The sequence below is a fragment of the Pholis gunnellus genome (genome assembly GCF_910591455.1).
Source record: "Pholis gunnellus genome assembly, chromosome: 3".
Taxonomy (NCBI): domain Eukaryota; kingdom Metazoa; phylum Chordata; class Actinopteri; order Perciformes; family Pholidae; genus Pholis; species Pholis gunnellus.
In genome coordinates this window covers 21,933,364-21,956,056 of record NC_136529.1, presented here as the reverse complement: position 1 = coordinate 21,956,056, position 22,693 = coordinate 21,933,364, and the positions used below count along the sequence as shown (strand labels likewise).

Below are 22,693 nucleotides of genomic sequence, written 5' to 3'. Positions count from 1 at the left end.
TATTCAAGAACATGTTAAAAAACAGTAAAAATGACTTCTGAACCAACGGTTGCGGAGCGCTATGTCTCCTGTTCAGAGAACGGAATGGTTTCATCGTAGGGTATGTTCATTTTATAGAAAACATACCCCAACTGGGCGGAGTTATAAGCGAAAAACGGTTGCATGTCTGTGATGCGGAGAAATCCGTCTCGTCAAACCAAAGAGCTATATAGAAAACAAGCGCACCCTATCTGTACTAGACGATGTAGAATTTACGGAAGAGGAGTCCCAGGCGTGGCTGAGGAACTTCCGTCTTTTACAACACAAAAATGGTAAGTGTCTTGCTCTAAATGTACCTGTATATTTCATTATTTAGCCATTTATCTCCGCTAGCTGTTGCTGCATTTAAGGCGAGATTAGCTAGCTACCGTCGTATTTGTCGTAGACGGGGGTTTGTGGTGAAATGAGAGGACGGGCATCCTTGAAACGGTTTGCAGAAACTAAAGTGATCGAGCTGAGCTGTCTTTTTCCTCTCGGCCCCCCTTTTTCTCATCATTGCGAAGAGTCAGCTCCCCCAAAAGCTCTGTCACTAGACTAGGAGGAAGATGTGTATCTGTTGTGATGTAGGAGGACGTTAAATCATATGGATGAGCTGCAATGTCGGTCACCGATCTGCTAACGTTAACGCGAGCAAAATCAATGTTTTAAAAACCCTGATATGGATTACCATCATGTTTTTCTTTCTAAAAATGACTGATAGTCGTTCTATCTCTAAAATATAAAGATGGAAACCTTAAAATGTAACTGAGCAGCATCCACTGCACATTTTTGTTGGTTCCTGGTCAAACATGACCTCACAGGCTGACCCTGCTAATCAAGTCCCCCTCACTAGACTGGGAGGTTCAGTATGCTTATTAAACCTGATCCAAACTCTTGACTAACAAATGCATCGTCCAACAAGATCTCCTTGATACCTAGATAATGATCTAATGCAATGTCTCCTCAGACAGCGACTCTGCGCCCCTACTTAAACGCTGTGAGGGCCACCTTGCAAGCGGCCCTCTGTCTGGAGAACTTCTCCTCTCAGGTGGTGGAGCGTCACAACAAGCCGGAGGTGGAGGTCAGGTATGTTTGATGGCATGTGTGTTTGGAGTCGTGCAGTCTCATTGGTTGTCCCCCCCCGATTTTGCAGTTTCTGCAGCTTTCACACAAGTGCAGACTTGTGCCAACTTGCATAAGAACATCTATGAGGGGAGGAAAAAAATGGCACGAGCAAGGCCTTGAAATGGGCTTGCGGGGACTTGCCGCAGCCTATTTGGAGGTGTCTTTTTCAAATACAATGAGAAGATTGCGAGTTATTCAGCAAGTGACTTTAAGAGCCACTATGAAAGACAGTAATTTAATTTTCTTGATTGTTCTGTGGTTACAGGAGCAGTAAGGAGCTGCTACTTCAACCTGTGGTGATCAGCCGTAATGACAAGGAGAAGGTTCTCATCGAGGGATCCATCAACTCTGTCAGAGTCAGCATTGCTGTCAAACAGGTGATTTATAAAACAGGCTGTTATTGGTTATGAGCTATGCACAACACGCACTAAAATGCATTTTTAAACTTCTTCACTGCAGGCTGATGAGATTGAGAAGATCCTTTGCCACAAGTTCATGCGCTTCATGATGATGAGAGCGGAGAACTTCTTCATTCTGAGGAGGAAACCAGTAGAGGTGAGAGAGAGAGAGATGAACGGGTAATCTGGGTTTTGTATAATTTAAAGAATGTGAGGAACAAAAGAGGAATCGATATACAGGAAGAATTAAAAAATAACAGGAACAGAGTTTATCTTTAATATGAAAAAAATGTCGAAGTGCTCTTTATGCAAACATGTCATAGAAACGATACACTGGCATAAAATCCCTCAATAATCCCGTGATTACAATGACACAAGTGATTTCAGGCTTTTCTTTCTCCCTTGCACTATTTTCCTTTCAGGGATATGATATTAGCTTCTTGATTACCAACTTCCACACGGAGCAGATGTACAAACACAAGCTGGTGGACTATGTCATCCACTTCATGGAGGAGATCGACAAAGAGATTAGCGAGATGAAACTGTCCGTTAATGCCAGGGCCCGCATCGTTGCTGAGGAATTCCTCAAGAACGTAAGAAACTTGCTCTCTGCTTTTAATTTAGATATTATTTTGGGTTGTTTTTTTTCTGCATATAACAGTCCGACTAATAGCTGTAATTGTGGACACATGTTCTGTATTGTTAGAGACAGAAACATGGAAAATAATTAGATTTCTCCTCTCCACAGTTCTGAGTGCAGTGTTGGTCCCAAACAAGCAGGGAAAACGCTCCAAAGGGCCAATCGGCACAAGAGTGGAAAACTAAAGGAGTAAACAGCCAATCAGCGAGGAGATGAGAGGAACATGACCAATCCGGCGATGACACCATTTGCACCGTTCTCGAGTATTTCCCTGTACTCATGAATATCAATGACTGTATATGATGAAATATTTACCAGTTTCATTTTCAGCCACGTAGAACAAATCCCCATTCAAAGGCGGGTCCTTAAAGTATTAATCCAGATGATAGCCACGAGCACAGGGGCATTGAGAACGCGCCGTTGCAAATAAGGTTTTTGTATTTCGTGTATGCGAGTCAAATTTAGTTTCCCAAAAATGTCTCTGTTCAGGAACGCCATGTTTGCGGAAAGTAGTCTGTGTGGCGTTAAATGACTGTCATGGAGCAAGAGCTGTCTATAAATAAACCACCAAAACACATGTATGAAAATATTGATGAAAGATAATAAAACTCTTGTTTATACCTTTGGTGTTCCTATTTAAATACTAAATATCATTCTGTGTCGTTTGTGCTGCTACTGTACCTTTAAACAGATCTGTTCTGTCTGAGGAAGTTGTTTGTATTCAGCTCTTCACCACAACTCTCTTTATATACTTACTGTGTTATTTCAGCTGTGGGGAAAGGGAAGTAACACAGCAGACTGTGACACATTCTGCTTTTACACCATTTGTTCACATGAATGTGACCCAAATGATTCAACTATAGACTGTAGTAGAAAGTGGCAAATTCAAAATAAGATAAGAATACCTTTTAAAAATTCACTCTTAATTTCCTTGGGAGTATTCGCTGGACACACACACACACCTCTGATCCACAAGACTTGTAATGCTGGACGTGAAATGCCTTGCTCAACTGCACTGAAGTAATAATGGTTGAAGAAGGGTTATCCCAACCACAATTGTGCCACAACCTATTGGCATATTTTTTATGAAAATGGCAAAATAAACATAAAATTAAAGCTGCAAGCAGCGATGTACGGGCCCTCGCATCCTCCCGCACGTCGGAGGTACTGGCGGGATGCCGGCAGAAGCGGCCATAAATATCTGCGACCATCAGACAGCGAGCCCACAAGTTAGACTTATTTTTAATGATTGGACTGTGTGACACTGGAAATTATGTAGTGCAAATATTTCACCAGTTCCTGTATCCACTATGTGGCGCTAGAGAACATGCGCAAACATGCATTATGTTGCTCTATATCAAGTATAGACCACATCGTGTAAATCCAATTCAGTGTGTCACATAACGCTGTCTTCCTGTTGCCAGTAGGTGGCACTATGATTTTAAGTGGAAATTGGAAAAAAGTAATTAAAAAAGTAAAGTAACTAAAAAAGTAACTTTAAAAGTAAAGTAACTTTAAAAGTAACTAAAAAAGTAAAGTAACTAAAAAAGTAACTTTAAAAGTAAAGTAACTAAAAAAGTAACTTTAAAAGTAAAGTAACTTTAAAAGTAACTAAAAAAGTAAAGTAACTAAAAAAGTAACTTTAAAAGTAAAGTAACTAAAAAAGTAACTTTAAAATTAAAGTAACTTTAAAAGTAACTAAAAAAGTAAAGTAACTAAAAAAGTAACTTTAAAAGTAAAGTAACTTTAAAAGTAACTAAAAAAGTAAAGTAACTAAAAAGTAACTTTAAAAGTAAAGTAACTTTAAAAGTAACTAAAAAAGTAAAGTAACTAAAAAAGTAACTTTAAAAGTAAAGTAACATTAAAAGTAACTAAAAAAGTAAAGTAACTAAAAAAGTAACTTTAAAAGTAAAGTAACTAAAAAAGTAACTTTAAAAGTAAAGTAACTAAAAAAGTAACTAAAAAAGTAAAGTAACTAAAAAAGTAACTTTAAAAGTAAAGTAACTAAAAAAGTAACTAAAAAAGTAAAGTAACTAAAAAAGCAACTTTAAAAATAAAGTAACTTAAGTAAAGTTATGACTTTTCGACATGGTACACTGACTTTTTCATGACTTTTTTCGACATCCTATACTATGCTGTTTATAACTCCGCAGCAACTCCCTTCATCAACATCGATTGTCTTCCTTCAGGATGGAGTCCAATCGCCAAAGACGTTGCACTATTCACATTTGTACAATGTGTAATAAATTATTGTGAAATTCTAATGAAGTCTCTCCTGATTGAATGACTTTTTTGACTGTTTTTCGACTTTAACCCCAGTAGAACAAACTGAAAAAACACAATTGGGTTTCATCATTAAATTCTTTTCTTTACTGCATTTGCACATAATTCACTGAACACACGGAAGTCCAGAAGCATCCAATACATAAACTGACCGATAAAAACAAGGTAAAAACAATACGTCTGTAATAAAATACACTTTCATGTTCTTATATGAATAATATAAAAACAATAAAGGAAAATATTTAAATTGCAGTAATTATTATTTACAAAAGGCATTTTCTTTTAAAAGGAACTTTTACAACTTCAGTACCTAAAATAAATCAAACTATATGCAGGTCAGGTGCAGTAGTACAAAAAGGCTTTGATATCAGGAGAGTAAGGTGACAGTTTTACAGCAGGACAGAAAGGCTGGATAAGGCCTGATGAACATTAGGTAGCCTGGAGGAGTTCACCAATGAGGAGCGAGTGCTTTTCCTCCGTTTCGTCTCTGGCCGGTCCAGGTTGCCTTCCAACCCAGCTGATATCACGCAGAAGTTCCAAATCATCAAGGTTGATAGGGTGAGGTCATCGCTAACGGAAATAACGAGCCTGTTGACGAGGGCAAACATATCAATAGTACAAACTACTAAACTTTTTCCCCCTATCATGTCCTACAGCCCGTCAACGGCCTCCCTACTGCACAGACCTGCTTCTTCCTGTTTCGCCTGCCCCCTTACACGAGCCAGGCCATCCTCGCTGAGCGTCTGCGTTACTCCATCCACAACTGCCCCTCCATCGACAACTACATGCTGACCCACAACACCGATGCAACAGACAGCTCCGACACAGAGGAGTGAAGCGGCCAGCTGTGGTCAACCTGGTGATGAATGTATCTTCTCCCATGCCATGCACATTATGCACTGAACACAGACTTCTATTCGCCAAACCTGTAAGGTAGTGTACTGTACTGTTTATATGTTGGTTGAAATTAAAGATATGTGTAGTTTTGGTTTTCCAAATGTGCAAGGTGTTGTAATTAATGCAGTGCTTACTCTGAATCAACACTACAGGGATACGGAATAAGAGTTTTTCAAATAAAAATAAAGTAACTAAAAAAGTAACTTTAAAAGTAAAGTAACTTTAAAAGTAAAGTAACTTTAAAAGTAACTAAAAAAGTAAAGTAACTAAAAAAGTAACTTTAAAAGTAAAGTAACTAAAAAAGTAACTTTAAAAGTAAAGTAACTAAAAAAGTAACTAAAAAAGTAACTTTAAAAGTAAAGTAACTTTAAAAGTAACTAAAAAAGTAAAGTAACTAAAAAAGTAACTTTAAAAGTAAAGTAACTAAAAAAGTAACTTTAAAAGTAAAGTAACTTTAAAAGTAAAGTAACTTTAAAAGTAACTAAAAAAGTAAAGTAACTAAAAAAGTAACTTTAAAAGTAAAGTAACTAAAAAAGTAACTTTAAAAGTAAAGTAACTAAAAAAGTAACTAAAAAAGTAAAGTAACTAAAAAAGTAACTTTAAAAGTAAAGTAACTAAAAAAGTAACTTTAAAAGTAAAGTAACTTTAAAAGTAACTAAAAAAGTAAAGTAACTAGTAACTAAAAAAGTAACTTTAAAAGTAAAGTAACTAAAAAAGTAACTTTAAAAGTAAATTAATTTTAAAAGTAATTAAAAAAGTAAAGTAACTAAAAAATCAACTTTAAAAATAAAGTAACTTAAGTAAAGTTATGACTTTTCGACATGGTACACTGACTTTTTCATGACTTTTTTCGACATCCTATACTATGCTGTTTATAACTCCGCAGCAACTCCCTACATCAACATCGATTGTCTTCCTTCAGGATGGAGTCCAATCGCCAAAGACGTTGCACTATTCACATTTGTACAATGTGTAATAAATTATTGTGAAATTCTAATGAAGTCTCTCCTGATTGAATGACTTTTTGACTGTTTTTCGACTTTAACCCCAGTAGAACAAACTGAAAAAACACAATTGGGTTTCATCATTAAATTCTTTTCTTTACTGCATTTGCACATAATTCACTGAACACAGTTTGTTTGAAAGGGTCCAGCCAAAAAGCCATATGAAATATTTATTTCCATCACCTATGACACCTTCCTTGTGCCAGTAGGTGGCGCTATGACTTTGTGAAAATGTTGGCATGGAGATGTGTTCAGGCCTGGACCAGCATCATGCAAAACAAGTTTGGGGCAGATTGAATAAAGTACCTTGTAGTTACAACAACTTCCTCTTTCATGGCGAACGGCACGAAATGTGCCTGACATGGCCGCCACATAAAACGAAGGTCGTTCAATGTCAGTACACCATTTCAGTAACTTTTCATCATTAATGTCTTTAGATCATCTAGACCAAATTTGAAGTTGATTGTATAAATTCTGTGGGAGGAGTTCGTTAAAGTACAATGCCTGAAAACTATGAAAAATGCTGAAAAATGCAAAGAAATGAGAGTATTACTGCATCGGCCCCTAGTGGTTGTATGGAATAAAAATTTTAGGGTATGTTACAGGACACAATGTGAACATATGCTACAGATTTCGTGATGATAAGCCACATGGTTTTGAAGTTATATATATTGCTGTAGAAGGCCAACTCCTCATGAAATTCATTGGTCCATATATTCTTAATGCAATAAGATATTGTTACGTTCCCCGTTTGGCATCTAGGGGATGCGGGGAGTAACGGCGTTTGTTTCCCGGGGAAAGAGAGTCAAGGGCAACTGAGGATGGTTTAGCGCGATATTTATTCACAGACAGGCAGACAGGGTGAGTGCTCCAATGGTGCTCCCCAGCTTCACGCCTAGGCTGTGCTCCAACCCACGTCCGTGTGGCGCTCCTCGCCTTTTAACCACGGCCTAGCCGCGTTCAATCACCTGTCAGCCAGGAACAGGGCGGCACCCGAGAGGACACTGAGGATAATCAGAGGAGAGCACAAACACACAACACGTAACACCCCCTCCCATAAAACCAAACATCCGTTTGGCCACAAACACACCCCCAGAACACATTAGACCCATATTATACGAAGCAAAACATTTCTCACCCATCAGCCACCACATTGTCCGCCCCCTTCTTGTGCCTGATGTTGAGGTTATAACCACATAAGTCACTGGCGTGGAACTGGAGCCCACATATACTTCAAACTGTTGAAGGGCTAGAAGCATGGCCAGCGTCTCCTTCCCGATGGTGGAGTAGTTCAGCTGGGGGTGCTTGAACTTCACCCAGAAGTAACCCACAGGATGGCATACATCCCCCCCTCCGTCCTGCAATAGCACAGCACCAGCTCCTGACGCGCTAAAAAGATTTGAAACCGAAAAAAAAAGATTTGAATCTGAAAAAAAAAGATTTGAATCTGAAAACATAAGAACACAAATATGTGAAAGTGAAAAACGAAAAAAAAAAAATGTATTCAAAATAATTCTAGAACGGAATCAAAATTATATTCAACCCCAAAAAAAGTTTCATTCACTTATTTTTATTTTGAATACATTGCTGTATTTTTCAATGTTCAAGACCACAACTTGAACTTTAAGTTTCAGATTTTTTTTTCAAATGAACAAAACTTTTGACCTGGATTTAGCTCCATAACCATGCAGCCTCCTCCTCCTCCTCCTCCTCCCCGTCAGCTCCTCATGTCAGGGAACCAACGTGTGACGGAGACAACAGAATCTGACCCAACCTCCATCAGCCGTCACCGACACGTTATTAGTAAGCCAATCTGTCTCACCGGCACCCTCTACATGTTCTCGATAAATAACAGAGCAAACAATTCATTCATAAACAGAAAATGAACAAGCAACATTTGAGATATTCTATATATTTTAGCATAAGTGTGAATATAAGACATTAAATATCTTTGGGTTTAGAGGCAGTTGGTAACACAAAACAGCATTGTAGAATATATCAACTTGGGCTCTGATGCCCATTTCTTTATTTCTGACTTTTTATAGACTCAAATATTCAACGATAATGTGCTGGCAGATTCACTAGAGGTAAAATAATCATCAGAGCAGCCCCAATAAATACTTAGTCCCACAATGACAGAGATAATGACGGACTGGTTTATACAAATAACATCTTTAACTGGGACGTACATTTTGAAGTCATCACCCATATCAACAGCTTTGAGCTTATATTATTTATTTATTTTCCAAAACCTTTACACCTCAGTTCTTCACAAAAACATGTTCGTATTTCATTGAAGGTCTGTTTGTTACATAAAACAATGATTGTACAAAACGGTAGCATGTCAAACATGCAGCAGAAAGATCATTTTTATAAAGCCACGTGGTTAATGTTATTTCCTTCAGGGTTAATTCTACTGCTGCACAATATCAACACACTGTACATGAATATACGCTGGTAACAAATACACAAGAATCTACCGGGAGCCCAGTGTTTGAGTGATAAATAATCTACCAGCTATGCTGCGCACCAAACCGTGTAGCTTTCAATTATGAGCACGTGGTGTGTTCAGGTTGAGCTCCTTCAAATCATGAAGAGACAGACATAAGGGATACAGAAAGTTTGTGTGTGTGTGTGTGTGTTTCAGAGGTGAGGATGGAGGAGTAGGCAGCACATCACCCAGACGGTCACCACCGTGAGCACGAGAGGCATTCAAAAAGGGAGCGAGAGAGAGAACGAGAGGTCCAACTGCAGTCAGAGGTGAGGGGGGACGGTGTGCAGGGCGTCTCGAGTTGTCCGATGGATGTTCACATTCTGGAAAGAGGAATGATTCGATGTCAACATGCCGTGTTGAATAAACACTGCATGTGTATCAACACATTTACAGGGAGTTAAGAAAACGGTGCAGAAAGTGCAATTTAGTTTCCACGCATCAAACATAAGATATATACAACGTCATGCCGTATATATCCCTGATGTTTCTGCACGTGTGGCGACTACTACTGTACTGTGGCACGGCTTTCGAGACAGTTTGCCATATTAGAAATGTGTTTTTGATCGATACATTAGATGATTTGACCTTTTTTTCCTTTGAAAAGTCAAGCGAGTGCAGATTACCAGACCTATTTCATCACTATGTCTATTTGGCAGCAACTCTTGGGAAACTTCATTGGCATTGGAAGCTCATTCCTTTAGTCAAAAACTGACTAAGCCTTTAAACAAAGTGCCAGTATTACGCTGGGAGTATCAGCGCACGTTTTGTTATCTCTCTAAATGGAGGCAGGAAGAAATATGTGTGTGTGAGACACAGTGAGCGTTTTGTTCGGGGTGATGAATGGCAGCACTTTCTTATGCTTCCCAGTGGAGTCTTTGCATTTGAATGAATGGGAGGAACCTCAGAGTCTTCAGTTCTCACAGCAGCAGGAAGAGAAACGCTGTGGATCGTACGAATAAGAAGGAAGTGGTCTGACACTTTTGATCCTCAAGTATTAAGAGTAAGAAATATCCAGCTCAGCAGTCTAGACCTATTTTATCTCAAGATAAACCATCAAGGACCTTGATTCAAGATAAAGAATTCAACTCTCAGATACTAGAGCGGAAAGCTATTTTCATTTCACATTTTCTTAAAGTGAGGCACAAGAAGGGTGGGGTAGTGATACGTGAAATGGTTTGAGTTGTTTATTTCGAAACAAACAGAAATATTTCCTCTTATGTATTATACTTTAAGAACCGTCACAATGTTGAACACAAAAACAATGAAACAAAGTATGAATGTACTTCGAGGATCTCCATTAGACAGTGCTAGACATCCTAAAGCTAGAGACAAGCTGCAATAGAGGACATTTAATAAGAAAATAAACAGTTGATTCGTTTGTGTGCAAAATATAAAAAAGGCACAATTTTGTTTCGTGCAAAGCTGTGAAACTAAGAGTAGAGCGACCTGACTTGTACCAACAGAAATACAAAGTGAGAAGAGCGCTAAAGGTTAACATGGTAAAATAAGTTCAACGGGCAAAATCTATAAGAAAACAAACTAAATCCCAACAAACAGAAAGGTGCTTCAATTTCAATGCGTCACACTTTGGATTACGGGATCAGTTCAGAAAGCCTTCATCTGCTTTTTATTCATTCTCCAAAAATGGGAGAACGTGCTCGAGACACAAGATCCGCATCAAAATTAGAAACTGGATTCCAGTCAATTACCATCATCATCATCATCATCATCATCATCATCATGTCCTATAATATAAGTGGAGAAGGTCAGAACAGTGGAGGGTGATTCAATCAAAGGAAGGTGGAGAAGAAAGACTAGAGGTTGCCGAGTTTGCCTGGTAGTGTGCGTAAAGATGGGTGAAGGAGGAGGATGGGTGTGTGTGTGGGGGGGTAACTGCCTCATTGGTGAGCTGGCACTGTTAGCAAAGCCTCCTTTGACATCCGTGACACTTCTACGTTCTGTTTGATAAAAAAACAAAACACACAGAGAGGGGGAGGGATGAAAACACATAGGAGATACTAAATCCACTGCACACAGACGAAGCAGAGACCCGGACGTTTAGAGGTGTGTTTATGTGTCTGTCACTTACTGTATGTGTCCGTCACTTATGTGTTAGCAGTGCAAGAAGAAATCAAACCACTGCAGGCCTGCTTTTCTTAGAAAATCAGAGGATTTCTCTGCTACAAAAACATGAAAAAACGTTTGATCCCACAAAGAGGCGTAATGGACGATCATCTAAAAAGATCATCCTTGCATCATTTTACATTACTCAACTCAAAATGTGTATTATGACGGGTATATTTCACAGAGAACTACTCGACTACTTTTATCAGTCTATCAAACTCTAACACGATCCACACACTGAGGCATATTTATCTAGAGGGTGTGACGGTGAGAACGTGGAAGGTTGGACCAACTGAACGTAAGCCTGGTCTTAACTACGTAGATGCACGTTCATGTAAATGCCTTCACAACTATAATAAACATTCAAACCAGCAGCGTTATTTGTGCTTATGAGCCATAACTATCCCATAAGCAACTTTCAATTGTAAAAAATATAAACCAACTCAAAAAACAAAATCAGATTCTGCTCAATATTTAGTGATGATCTAGCTGGTGTGACAGACAGGGATCACACCATACGTCCCGCACTGCAGAAGTCGGATGAGTCATATTTAGCTTTGGGTACATAGCCTGTAGTTTTAGTTGTAAAATGGCTGCAGTGCACGACTCTCTGTGCACCACAGTGGCTACACACACACTCTGCCTTCTCCAGTCACCTCACACAGCACATCTTCAACACCTCCCGCACAGATAACTTTCTTGTTAATAGTTTCAGTTTCAAGCGGTTTTACGACATTCAGAGGGAGAGAGACAGTGTTTTTTTAAGGAAATAGTCGCCTCATAACCGACTACGGCCATGAGGCGATAAATGATTGTTCCAACTTGGATTTTGACTTTTCACCAGGTCCTGACTAGGCATAAGATTTACACCTGGTCTAAGTGAGAAGAAGGCTTAATTAAGCCTAGGTGGTGCAAACAGTAACTATTAGGTCGGGCTTAGAACGGCGAGTAATGACCGACATTAGACCTGTGGGTGCAACCGGCCCCTGAGGCTGTCGTAGCAACCCGTTTGTGAACCTTCCCTTTCACAAAGTGGCTCAGTGTGTGTGTGTGTGTGTGTGTGTGTGTGTGTGTGTGTGTTTTAACAATATACCCACCTCTGGCCTTTCTCTGTGTGTGTTGACTGCATCCACGTTTAAGCTGATGGACTCCACTTTACAGCCTGAGCATGCAGACAGAACATTTGTTATTATTAGTTCAGGCAACAGAAAAAAAGTGCATTTCCCCCCCTTTCTTTTAATGAGAAATAGATTTATCAGGTGCAATATATGCTAACAGGAGACCAGTCTCACCGTAGGCCACTGGCGTTAGCTTCAGCACAGTGTGCAGCGGGCACTTCAGGTAGGGCAGCTCCTCTGTGTGGAGACAAACACACAGATTCATGAAACAAAGAACTCTTATTCCTGAACAACACTTACATCCACTACTTCTTTGAATCTATAACTTGTGATCTTCAAGGAGTCATTTTTTATAGAAAGGACAGGAGTGGGAAGGTAAAGATATTGCTCGAGTTAACACAAATACATTCGTTACAGTAAGTGCAATGAAAACTTTACGAGTAAAAAGACGAGTCATTTATTAAAATGCCTATTCAACAAGGATAAACTTGTGTCCGTAGTGTCCCATTAATCACTGGTATGTTCAAGCCACAGAGCACTAATTAGTCCAATAGTTAATCTTTATGAAGCTAATCCGAATTAGCAGCAATAGGAGGACAGTGAACAGGATGAATGATCGTAACGTGTCTTCAAGATAATCTTATGTAATCTTCACTCTACTGGTTATTCCTGTAAAGTTTTAAACCACACTTTGTAAGTGAATGCACTCCCTCAACTTACTTTATCTACTTCTACTGAGTGGATTTAGTGACTTTCTACATCTCCCACCACCTCTGAAGAAGTCAGTTCAGTTTAAGGACTGACCTGCTGTTTTGTCCAAGAAATAGGCCAACAGGCAGCGCATGACGGCCTGGTGACAGACGACCAGCACGTTCTCTTGGCGCTCCAGCTCCATGATGACCGGCTCCAACCGCTGCACCAGGTCCTCGTAGGACTGAGTCAGAACAGATGGCAAAAAGAGGCAAATCAGAGAAAGAGCACACCAACAACAAGTCAAAATAAAATAATGGAATAAAACAAAGAAAGCCATGAACCAGTAAATTAAAACTTCCACACAATCTGCTGAATAATCAATCTCTTCAACAGATTTACATCTCTTGCAGGTGGAAAAATCCATCTAGGCCGTCTAGACCAGCACCAGCTTTAACAAGATTCTCCTAAGCCCTGTCCGGCTGGGCAGCCAGCTAATGCCCACATCCATCTTCCTGTGTTAGATTAATGGAGAGGTAATGGGATGAACTTAAGGTGAGAACAGACCAGCAGGCACACGGTAAACAAGCTGACCCCACATTTCTGGCACACACACACACACACACACACACACACACACACACACACACACACACACACACACACACACACACACACACACACACACACACACACACACACACACACACACACTCACACTCACAGACTAATGTGAAGTCTTTGTTTACTGTAATCTGGTGTTTAGCCAAATCATTCTGAGAGGCTGCTTGTCCAAGTTGAGGCTCATTAGCAGAGAGTAAGTGGCCATGTGGACACAGTTTTATTGGGTTTGTCGTGACGTGTGAGTTTTTATGAGAAAGAGAGAGACCTTCCTTATCTTCACAAAGGAGGACAAACGGGAAGTTGAAACATTTAAAAACAGAGACACACTGTCCACAAGCATGCTACTTCAGTGCTAAAATACAAAAACAGTTAAATAACAACATCCCATCATTAGACAAAACATATTAAGTTGACTTTTAGCCACTGACCTCTCCTTTTGGGTAGCGATAGCGGTATTTGTCCTGGTCCCTCAGAGCAAACTCCAGAGGATAGTGACCCTGAATCTCCTCATACATCATCTCCTCACACACGCCCTAAAATGACATCACAGACAGATTACACTTCGTTAACGTCACACGCATGCAAGCAGACAGCTGTGCTTGCTTAGCCGTCATGAACGTAGTACTCACAGCATCGATCTCGTTCAGGACCTTCCACTGTTCGTAGGGCACACTGAGAGCCTCGGCCGTCTGGATGGTTCTCTTCATCTGGCTGGTCCACACCTTCAGGTCGCTGATGCCCTGAGCCTGGATGAACTGGCTCAGCTTCTTGGAAAACTGCACGGAGAAGAAAGAAATGTTAGCGTCTCTTCTAGTCAAGTGATAAAAACTGAAGAGATATGGATGAAAAAAGTCAGATATACCTCTTTCCCTCTAGGTGTGAGGCCAGAGTCTCCACCGATTCGACCGTGGACATTGAGCTCGCTCTCACCGTGGCGGCACAGATAGATGGAGCGCGGCGTGATGTGAATGTTCATGAGGTAGTAGACTATCCGGCTCTGGATGTGGTCCAACACCCTGTTGACCAAGTAGCGCTGACCCACATCCATGATTTTAATGAAGGAGAGCTCCCTGAGAAGAGACCACAGAAACATTAAGACTCCTGTTTAACACAGACGGAGCCGAACCCGCGTACAGATTTGAGAACCACAGGACAATTAGTTGTGAAATGACCAGAGTGTATTTGACAATGCTAATATGCTAAGCTAGTTGAGCCCATATTTTCCTACTGCTAGGACATCTTTACTAAACACACTCTCCACACCAGCTTTCCCCTCACTTGTCCAGGACTTCATCCAGCGGCTCGTAGGAGTTTTCATAACACTTGATCCTTTTCATGAAATCTTCCGCCGCTTCCTCCGTGTTACAGTTGGTGTAGTCGGGGCTTCCCAGCTTCACTTGCTGAACAGAAACAGCAGAGAGGAGTGAGCACAACTTGGACGGGAGTTCATTTTCTCTCTTGAGATAAAATAAACAGATAAACTCATTGACTTACCACTATGTTCTCCTGTATGACATCTGGGTCTTCACACACAGACTCCACGAAGAACACCTGAGAGACGAGGAGAAGGAACTAATCAAGCTCAGTGTGAATGTCAACCATGGCTAGTTAGCTAGCTAGCTAGCTAGCATGTCTCTCTACTGAGCGGCAGGGACCGCTGGCCTTTGAGTCGTTACTGCAAAACCTCACCTAGTGACTCAGCAACTTGCCGTAAATTGGTTTAGTTTATAAGGACGTTGGTACACATAAAAATGGCCACCACTCTGACCTGCTACATTGATTTGAACGTGAGCATCCATTCTACTTCTACTGTATTTCTATGATGTGAACTAATGCAGTATGTCCTCCCACAACAGTTACCTTAAAGCCATTCTGGTCTGCAAACTGGATGATGGTTTCCCGTCTTTCTCTGGTAGTGTTTGTTGCATCAAAAACCTGTGTAACATAGACAGAACAATTGATTACGCTTGTTAGCATCGCACACCATGTTTGACCGACCGTAACCATCTAAACCAAAACTGCATTTAACATTTGACCCACCGCCACTTGGCCTCCGTCTTCTGTGAGATACTGTCGCACATCGTTCAATGCTGCTGAGGCACATTGTCTGTAAAGATCAAAAGATAACATATATTAAAAAACGTCACATGGCTGGTGGTTAAATACCTTCTTAAGGCAGTCCGAGGCCAGTTCACACTCTTACCGTCTGATCTTTAACCCTTCCTCGTTGTCTGGACGGAAGAACTCAAAGGACTTGTAGATCTTCACACACTCTCTCCTGTACTGCCCAACATTGAACTCTACGGCAAAGATGGAGGCAAGGACACATGAGAGAACTTTCTCTTAGCATGAAACTTGTGATGCACCTCCTAAAATCCATTCCCTTTATTCTCTAGAATCGATGCGTCTAAACTATTCACTCGAGCCCAAGAAGTCGTACCTCTGGTGGGCACTCCGATCCAGTTGAGATAGCGGGTCAGCTTCTTGGAGATGTAGGTCTTCCCCCTGGCAGGAAGGCCCACTGTCACAATCAGGGTGGGACAGTTGGTCATACATACTGCAACGAGAGATGGAGAAGGGGAAAGAAAGCTTAAGTAAAACGCCTCAGTACAAGCATATCATCTTATCTCAAGGTTTTGTTCAATGACTATTCTCACAGCTTGGAATATGCCTCCCCCAATTTTCAAAATCTGTCTTTATACTATCATTTACAAGAGTCAATATTAACTTAAATATTAGATTGTCCATTATCGATATGGGTGTGTAATCCTGTGTTATCTGCCACGAAGATAAAGTCCCATCACAGAGGTCAGAGGAGTTGTGAAACGCTGCACTTGAACTACTCAATACATCCGGAGAGAGCAAACAGCTCGGGTTTCCACACTCAGCTGCAGTGTGTGCACAGACAACTGGGTCAGAGAGCGAGATAGTTTTCATGGGGTGCTACTTCAAGTTTTCTTGTAAGATAATGTTTTAATATTCCCCGTCTGTAAAAGTATGGGGGAAAAAAAGACTAAACTAACTATCAGAGGAGGGCACCACAGTCTGTCCTGGTGCATGCATTACACACCTACCTTCTTGATTGTTATTGACTTTACCAAAACCCACTTTACTCCACACAAACAGACCCGTTCACCCACCACAAGCTCCTGATTTCAATGCCATTATAATTGTTTCCTCGGGTGAGGAGACACTGGCCATACAGACAAGTGACAGCAAATGCAACAGCACATCCACGCGGGGGTGCAAATCCCTCACATGACTACAGGGATACAATTCGTGTTTTATCAACAGCCGGTGGTTGGCTTAGCCCACAGTAACAATGACATTGACACCGCTAGTATCAGTCCTTTTCTCCTCGATGCGAGCAGCCTTCATCATGTGAGTCCTTACATAACGGAGTAACCCAGATGGCTGCAGCAGCAGCGAGTCACATGAACTATGCGAACTGTGGTCCACGCGTTTATAACCGTAGAGACGTTAAGCTAACACATCACGGATTTATTTATATATATGCTACATTCCACATGCAGAGGGGACGGATTAGCATTAGCTTCTGGTCACCGGTGAAATGGATAAAGATGCTAACAAGTGACGCCACGTCATTATACGCACCCTTTCTTTGAGAAATGTGCTTTTCAGGAAGGCCATTTTTACACGGCATCCAGATCTTCTTGAGTGGGTTTTGAGTGAGTTCCCGTGGTTTTGACGGTGTTTTGTCCTCCATTCCGTCCGGCAGGGAGGAGGTGGAGGAGGCCGCGGCGGGAACACGGGGCCTTTTCCCCGAATGCTGCTCTGAATGCGACCGGTGTTTCATCCGCGCTGCTCTGCGGTGATGGAGATAATTCCGGCCGGTCTCTGTCTCGCTCTCAGAGCTGTTGTCACGTGCTCCAGTCAGGCCACAATGGAAATCAACGGTTGGCCGTAATGGCCGTAATACGGGCGCAGCGCATCTTCTGCTTTACCGTAAGTGACATTAGCTGCGCTGAGTGCTCAGCGACAAAACACAAGCTATTCAAAGCTGCTTTCGGGCACAAGTATAACTGTGAAAAAACGACGTTTTGGACTTATTTGGGCAACAGTAGATGCTGATGGAGTGATGCAATTTTTATAGAAACCCTCTTTCACAAAATATGTTGTGATGTCATAGCAGGAAAGGCCCATATGTGTCGAATAACAAGAATGATGTCTGCCTGCAGTGGAAAAAGTCTATTGTCTTAAATTAGTTAGCCACTTAGCTAATTAAATATTATTTTAGCCGCTTGGGGCAGCAGGGCAACCAAAATACAGTTTTAAAAAAGTAAAATTGCATCATTGTTGTGTATTTGGAGGCCTGTCTCTGGTCACCCAAACATAGGTCAAAAACTCTACCTTCTAGTTCATGATTGAAATATCCAACTCCTCCTTGGCTGCTAAATACTCCATATATGTAACAGGTAGTAGCTAACTTAGACTGTCGGCTGTTTCTGTAACAAAGCCTACACAGAGCTTTATCACTGAAAACAGCTGCCTGCTAGGACTGGAAGTGGGATTGATGAGAGCGGTGAACCAAAACAGTTAAGCCGCGAGGGAGAACTGCTACTACGAGCAACCTCTCTCACGTCACAGTCATTTGCTCCATTGTCTATCGGCATGGTCCACCCACACAAGGGGCTTCACTCATCATGTTGCCTGATTTCACCTCTTCTCAACACTGTGTGGGCGCGTAAGGATTGTGCTTGATTCATATCTCCCTTACTCCCTCGCTGTACATGTTTAAGTGGGACAAATTACACTGTAATTGTTCTTACCGGTTCATATGGTTATTTGATGACCTCATATAATGTAGCACAGCTTTGCCCAACCTGAGCAGAGGTCTATTCAGCCAGAATGACTCAAAACACCTGGGGCCGTATTCATTAAGCTTCCTAGTACAAATTATTATTATTAGTAACGAAATTCCTCCTTAGAGTTAACATGAGATCCAACAAGTGAAGAACAAAAACAAGGAAAGATAAAAGTTATTCACAAAGCAACTCGGCCCTTATGAGATCTCCTAAAGAGAAGAACTGTTTGGAGAAAGGAGGCTGTGGCTCAATGTAATAATCTAATCAATAATGTAATATATTGTAATATAAAATCTATATTTGATTTAATATAAAATAAAATATATATTTGATATAATATAAAAATATTTGAATTAAAAATAAACAAAAATAAATGTATTTTTTTCCGTACAGTTGAGCTGATGACAAAGCATTCCACTTGTGTTGGGTCTATAGTGGACTCGTTTTTAAAGAATCTACTATTTCATATATGTATTCAATTTTTCTATCAGCTTACAAGTTCCTCTACTTTTAAACAACAAAAGGTTAAAAGGTGAAAAAAAGCTTTTCAAAAATAAACTAAACATTATTCTTATATTCTGCCAGCTCATTGGTTTGGTTAACTCAAACTGCTTTGCTAAAGTTTGCAAAAGATTTAGGTCACGGTTAAAGAAAACTGCAGGATCGATAAGCACTCACAGCTGTGCGCCATACATGAAACTCAAACCAGCAGTGGGAAACAGCGAGCCTTGCTCGCTACAAACGCCAAAAATATGCCGACCAGCACCTCTAAAGCAACAGCAGTGCTGTGTGTGTTGAGCCAGTATTTGTGACAAAAGAAAAGCAAGGCACAGGACAACAGCTGGATGTTTTATGGGGATAGAGTACGAACCCAACCACTACTCTGAGTATTCAGATTCAGATTATTTTTTAAGAAATGTCACAAGCCGGAAAAGCACAGGTGTAAAAATAATAAAAGGAATGATGACTGTCCATTTAGCTGCTTCAGGTTCAGGTTCCTAGTATTGTGCATGTTGACTCACTGTCACACTGTCATAACTTACTGGGACATTTTAATACCATGACGCTATTGTTGATGTTATTAGTAACACCTGTGCTTTTCCTGCTTTGACAAGTCAAAATATCTTGTGTAAAAAAAAGATCTATTGTGTATGTATTGTCTATCTCCTTATTGTGACAATAATGCCACACTATTTCTTGGTACTGCTAAGGGACAAATGTTTTAAACGTATTTGATCTATTCTTATCGAGGGTGCGTTCCATCATGCACGAGCTAACAATGCCCACGAGATGGCAGCATTACTCTCCCTCTTCCTCTGTATGTGTGTAGACTAGACTTTTAAACTAGTGTTTAATAAGACACACCTGTAATGCAATCCAACTCAACAGCCCTGCGGCAAATTCCTATAGATGGAATGTTTATAATGTTCAGATTGTGTGTGTGTGTGTGTGTGTGTGTGTGTGTGTGTGTGTGTGTGTGTGTGTGTGTGTGTGTGTGTGTGTGTGTGTGTGTGTGTGTGTGTAGGTACCAGAGGATTTCTATAAGGGTGTCTCTAATATTTTATCTCAGAGTGCCAGAGTCCGGTCACTCTGCTATCACAATTGCCATGGAGATACATCCACACTTACACAGTGTCAACACAAACTGAACAGTTTAGGTTTTATAAAGACAGGACTTTGAGGTGTACCGGACTGAATGTGCAGGTTTACCTGATAAGGTGGTAACTGTTCATCTGTTTATGTGTTCCTGGACTATCTGATGCACTGATTATATTAAGCTTTAGTCAGAAACAGGGCCTGTGACCTAAATATGGTGAGATGGAGGTTTTTCTAATTAAATTGCTCACTACTTTCTCTCTCAAATTCCCTGACTGCAAGTAGACTATATAATACATGTCAGGTTCATCAGGTCCGCACATAAATGGCACAGTATCTCATGCTGGGGGTATATTTTTAGCTCCTAAACACAATGCATTGCAGAATTTAAAAAAGCATACAAGCTGTGGCACATAGCCTCCTGTATATTGTCAGATGCATACAAGTTGGTCAGGCAACATGTCTTATTTTAAGTAGCTAGTCATACGCATGCGCACTTGTGGTGAAAATGTCAACACACTGGGTTTTTTTTTTCCAAACGTGGTTTCTTGCATACTTTACACTGGGCAATGAACAGGAAACAGCTCGGCGAGCTCCTCCCCAACACAGCAGCTGTCAGTGCTCTGATTGCTGCTAGCAGCTTTTAGCCCCTAAACTACACTGGACAAGTCATTTCCCAATATAGTATGTTAACGTTACACTCGACAGTAAACCAATATATACCCACCACGCCTCAGAGACCGCTTCAGCTCAAGAACCAACATAGAAGACTAAAACAATAAGAATGTCATCGTAGCAGCCCAGCACGAGCTGTACAATCACAACAAAAGCATAAACACAATGCATAAACAGACAGAAAACGCAAAGCATCAACCGTCAGTAGCATCTCCGTCATGATCAGTGTATGTATGGGAAATGACAATACGATTAACTGAAAAGAAACCCGAGGAGATCCGCTTCAGGCTGCACGAAGCATTGAGAATGTTTTTTGTTTGTTTTTTCGGCAGCAGTCCAACAACATCCGCCTGGCTCCTGACCCTCTGTGTGAAAGCACAGCTGCTGCAGCTACGAAACGAGGCTATGGTTGCTATAATAAACCCAACGATTGTCGCTTGTTGTTGTTATGTAGGGTAAAGGTCTCAACGGTGACAGCGCCAACACACCGATAGCACGTCGGTGCTTCTCGACCACATCCCCCCCCTCTGTCATCCGTCATCCGTTTAAAGATGCACAATTAAAACTACTAACGCCTTCAAAGCGACGCGTCTTACCCGCTTTCTGTGTGAGCTTGGTGCGGCTGGAGCAGCCTCTCATCATGGGCGTCTGTCTGATGGAGCGCAGCGCTTGGCGGTGTGTATACGTGCGTCAAACGGCAGCCTGCTGAGCGCTTCTCTTCACTGATGCTCACCGTACAATACGCACTTACAGGCGGACCTCGGGCCGGGAGGGAGGTTTTCTCCAAAGCTGGCTGGAGTGAGGTAGCAGCTTACCTGCCCCCACCCTGCACTCTCCTACACCCCACCCACTTGAGAAATATCCCCACATGTCGCGACAGGGCTGAAGTTGTTCCATTTCTTATGACACTTATGGTTCAGTTGAGGATATGCATTGCTGGAAACATTCCAGCGCATAGAGTCACTAAGATAAAGGCATATCACGGACACTTCTGTGGTTGTACCACAATATAAATCCACCAATATTCAACATTAAAATCCCAGACAATACGATTTCAGAGAAGTAATTCCCATACTTACCTGATAGGATACTTTTTATATGATACATACAATAGCAAAGTTTATGTGTCGGAATAAAACAGGAAAAGTTTCCCAGCAGCAGTCAAACTTGCAGAGCTTGTTTTTCTGCTGTGCTAGTCAAAGTGTTCACCCTACTTCAAAGGTGCCCACGTTTAATTATGTAACATCGGGCTTTGAATGCTTTGCTCATGAATAAGCAGAACTCAGAGAGTCCTTAATATCACATTGGAATGAAATCTCTATAATTGATCAAATGTTTCTTAAAATTGGATTGCATTACTGTGCATCCTTTTATTTTTTGACACAACTAAACCATTACTGGTGCAGCCTTTTAGAAGTTGTTTGTGTACTACCTGTATGTAATTAGGGTGTGACAGGGGAACATGAGGATAATTATCTGTGCCAAGTTTACTAAGAGGCAATGTGTTATTCACAGGAAGGTTAGTTAGAAGAAAATGAGAGACAGGCGTTACAAGAGACCTGTGCACACTGTGAATGAGCTGCAGGGTTTCATGGCTCAGATGGGATGAGACTTCAATGTGTTCAGTGTTTATCAATTTGTAAAGATCTGCTGAAAAAGTTAAAGGAGGAATGATGTGGGGTTGAACATATTTTTTAAATACGATCCCCAATTTCAGATCATTTACCCAGCCGTCTCATCCTCAAAGTACAGTGCTATGAAGTCATGCACGTTCCGTGACCTGGGAAAAGCACACTCTCGGGTTTATATTTCAGTGGCAGTCATGATACCTTTACCATCAGCCTGTGATAGTGGTGCCACTTATTGTCAAGCACAAGGCCTTTGATTGCACATCTGTGGATGAATGAGACAATCACACACACACACACACACACACACACACACACACACACACACACACACACACACACACACACACACACACACACACACACACAGGAATCGTAGAGTCCTTCACACCATGGAGGCCATGAAACATAAAGAAAGGGAACGAATGGATCTCAGACAGTTTGAGACCAGTTGGACTGAGCATGACAGAAAAAGTCAAAGGTCAGATGACTCTCTGACCTTTGACTTTTTCTTCCTCCCCAAAAGGCAAAGTGATCCAACACCCCACCGACA

At 41.0% G+C, this 22,693-nt stretch overlaps 2 protein-coding genes across 5 annotated transcripts; one reads left to right on the top strand and one right to left on the bottom strand.

Moving 5' to 3' along the window:
- The first annotated feature begins 156 nt into the window (after positions 1 to 156).
- LOC306715509 (actin-related protein 2/3 complex subunit 4-like) lies at positions 157 to 2,801 on the top strand. Its single transcript, XM_079185906.1, has 6 exons — positions 157 to 311; positions 986 to 1,104; positions 1,409 to 1,520; positions 1,603 to 1,698; positions 1,964 to 2,134; positions 2,290 to 2,801. The coding sequence occupies exons 1-6, from the start codon at positions 309 to 311 to the stop codon at positions 2,293 to 2,295; spliced, it is 507 nt and encodes a 168-aa protein (XP_079042032.1). The 5' UTR covers positions 157 to 308; the 3' UTR covers positions 2,296 to 2,801.
- A 5,206-nt stretch (positions 2,802 to 8,007) lies between these two features.
- On the bottom strand, positions 8,008 to 21,304 carry pfkfb4a (6-phosphofructo-2-kinase/fructose-2,6-biphosphatase 4a). Of its 4 annotated transcripts, none has more exons than XM_079186672.1 (14): positions 17,031 to 17,869; positions 15,856 to 15,972; positions 15,619 to 15,715; positions 15,456 to 15,522; positions 15,276 to 15,350; positions 14,910 to 14,966; positions 14,694 to 14,815; positions 14,278 to 14,485; positions 14,045 to 14,191; positions 13,844 to 13,948; positions 12,906 to 13,035; positions 12,276 to 12,338; positions 12,081 to 12,145; positions 8,008 to 9,179 (listed from the first exon to the last, which is right to left on the bottom strand). In XM_079186672.1, the coding sequence occupies exons 1-14, from the start codon at positions 17,230 to 17,232 to the stop codon at positions 9,120 to 9,122; spliced, it is 1,515 nt and encodes a 504-aa protein (XP_079042798.1). In that variant the 5' UTR covers positions 17,233 to 17,869; the 3' UTR covers positions 8,008 to 9,119. The 4 variants fall into 4 exon arrangements, with proteins under 4 accessions (XP_079042798.1, XP_079042796.1, XP_079042795.1 ...); XM_079186670.1 differs by lacking the exon at positions 17,031 to 17,869 and adding an exon at positions 21,109 to 21,304 and having other exon boundaries at positions 8,010 to 9,179; XM_079186669.1 differs by lacking the exons at positions 8,008 to 9,179; positions 17,031 to 17,869 and adding exons at positions 10,013 to 10,817; positions 21,109 to 21,304.
- Positions 21,305 to 22,693: the final 1,389 nt, after the last annotated feature.

What these genes read in the sequence shown, in the direction of transcription:
- LOC306715509 (XM_079185906.1), top strand. An exon ending in AAGCCGGAGGTGGAGGTCAG is followed by an intron (nt 1,105 to 1,408) that starts GTATGTTTGATG and finishes CTGTGGTTACAG; the next exon opens with GAGCAGTAAGGAGCTGCTAC. An exon ending in TCAGCATTGCTGTCAAACAG is followed by an intron (nt 1,521 to 1,602) that starts GTGATTTATAAA and finishes TCTTCACTGCAG; the next exon opens with GCTGATGAGATTGAGAAGAT.
- pfkfb4a (XM_079186672.1), bottom strand. Translation starts at nt 17,232, where the DNA reads ATGAAACACCGGTCGCATTCAGAGCAGCATTCGGGGAAAAGGCCCCGT. An exon ending in GAAGGGTTAAAGATCAGACG is followed by an intron (nt 15,523 to 15,618) that starts GTAAGAGTGTGA and finishes TGATCTTTACAG; the next exon opens with ACAATGTGCCTCAGCAGCAT. An exon ending in CAGACCAGAATGGCTTTAAG is followed by an intron (nt 14,967 to 15,275) that starts GTAACTGTTGTG and finishes CTCGTCTCTCAG; the next exon opens with GTGTTCTTCGTGGAGTCTGT.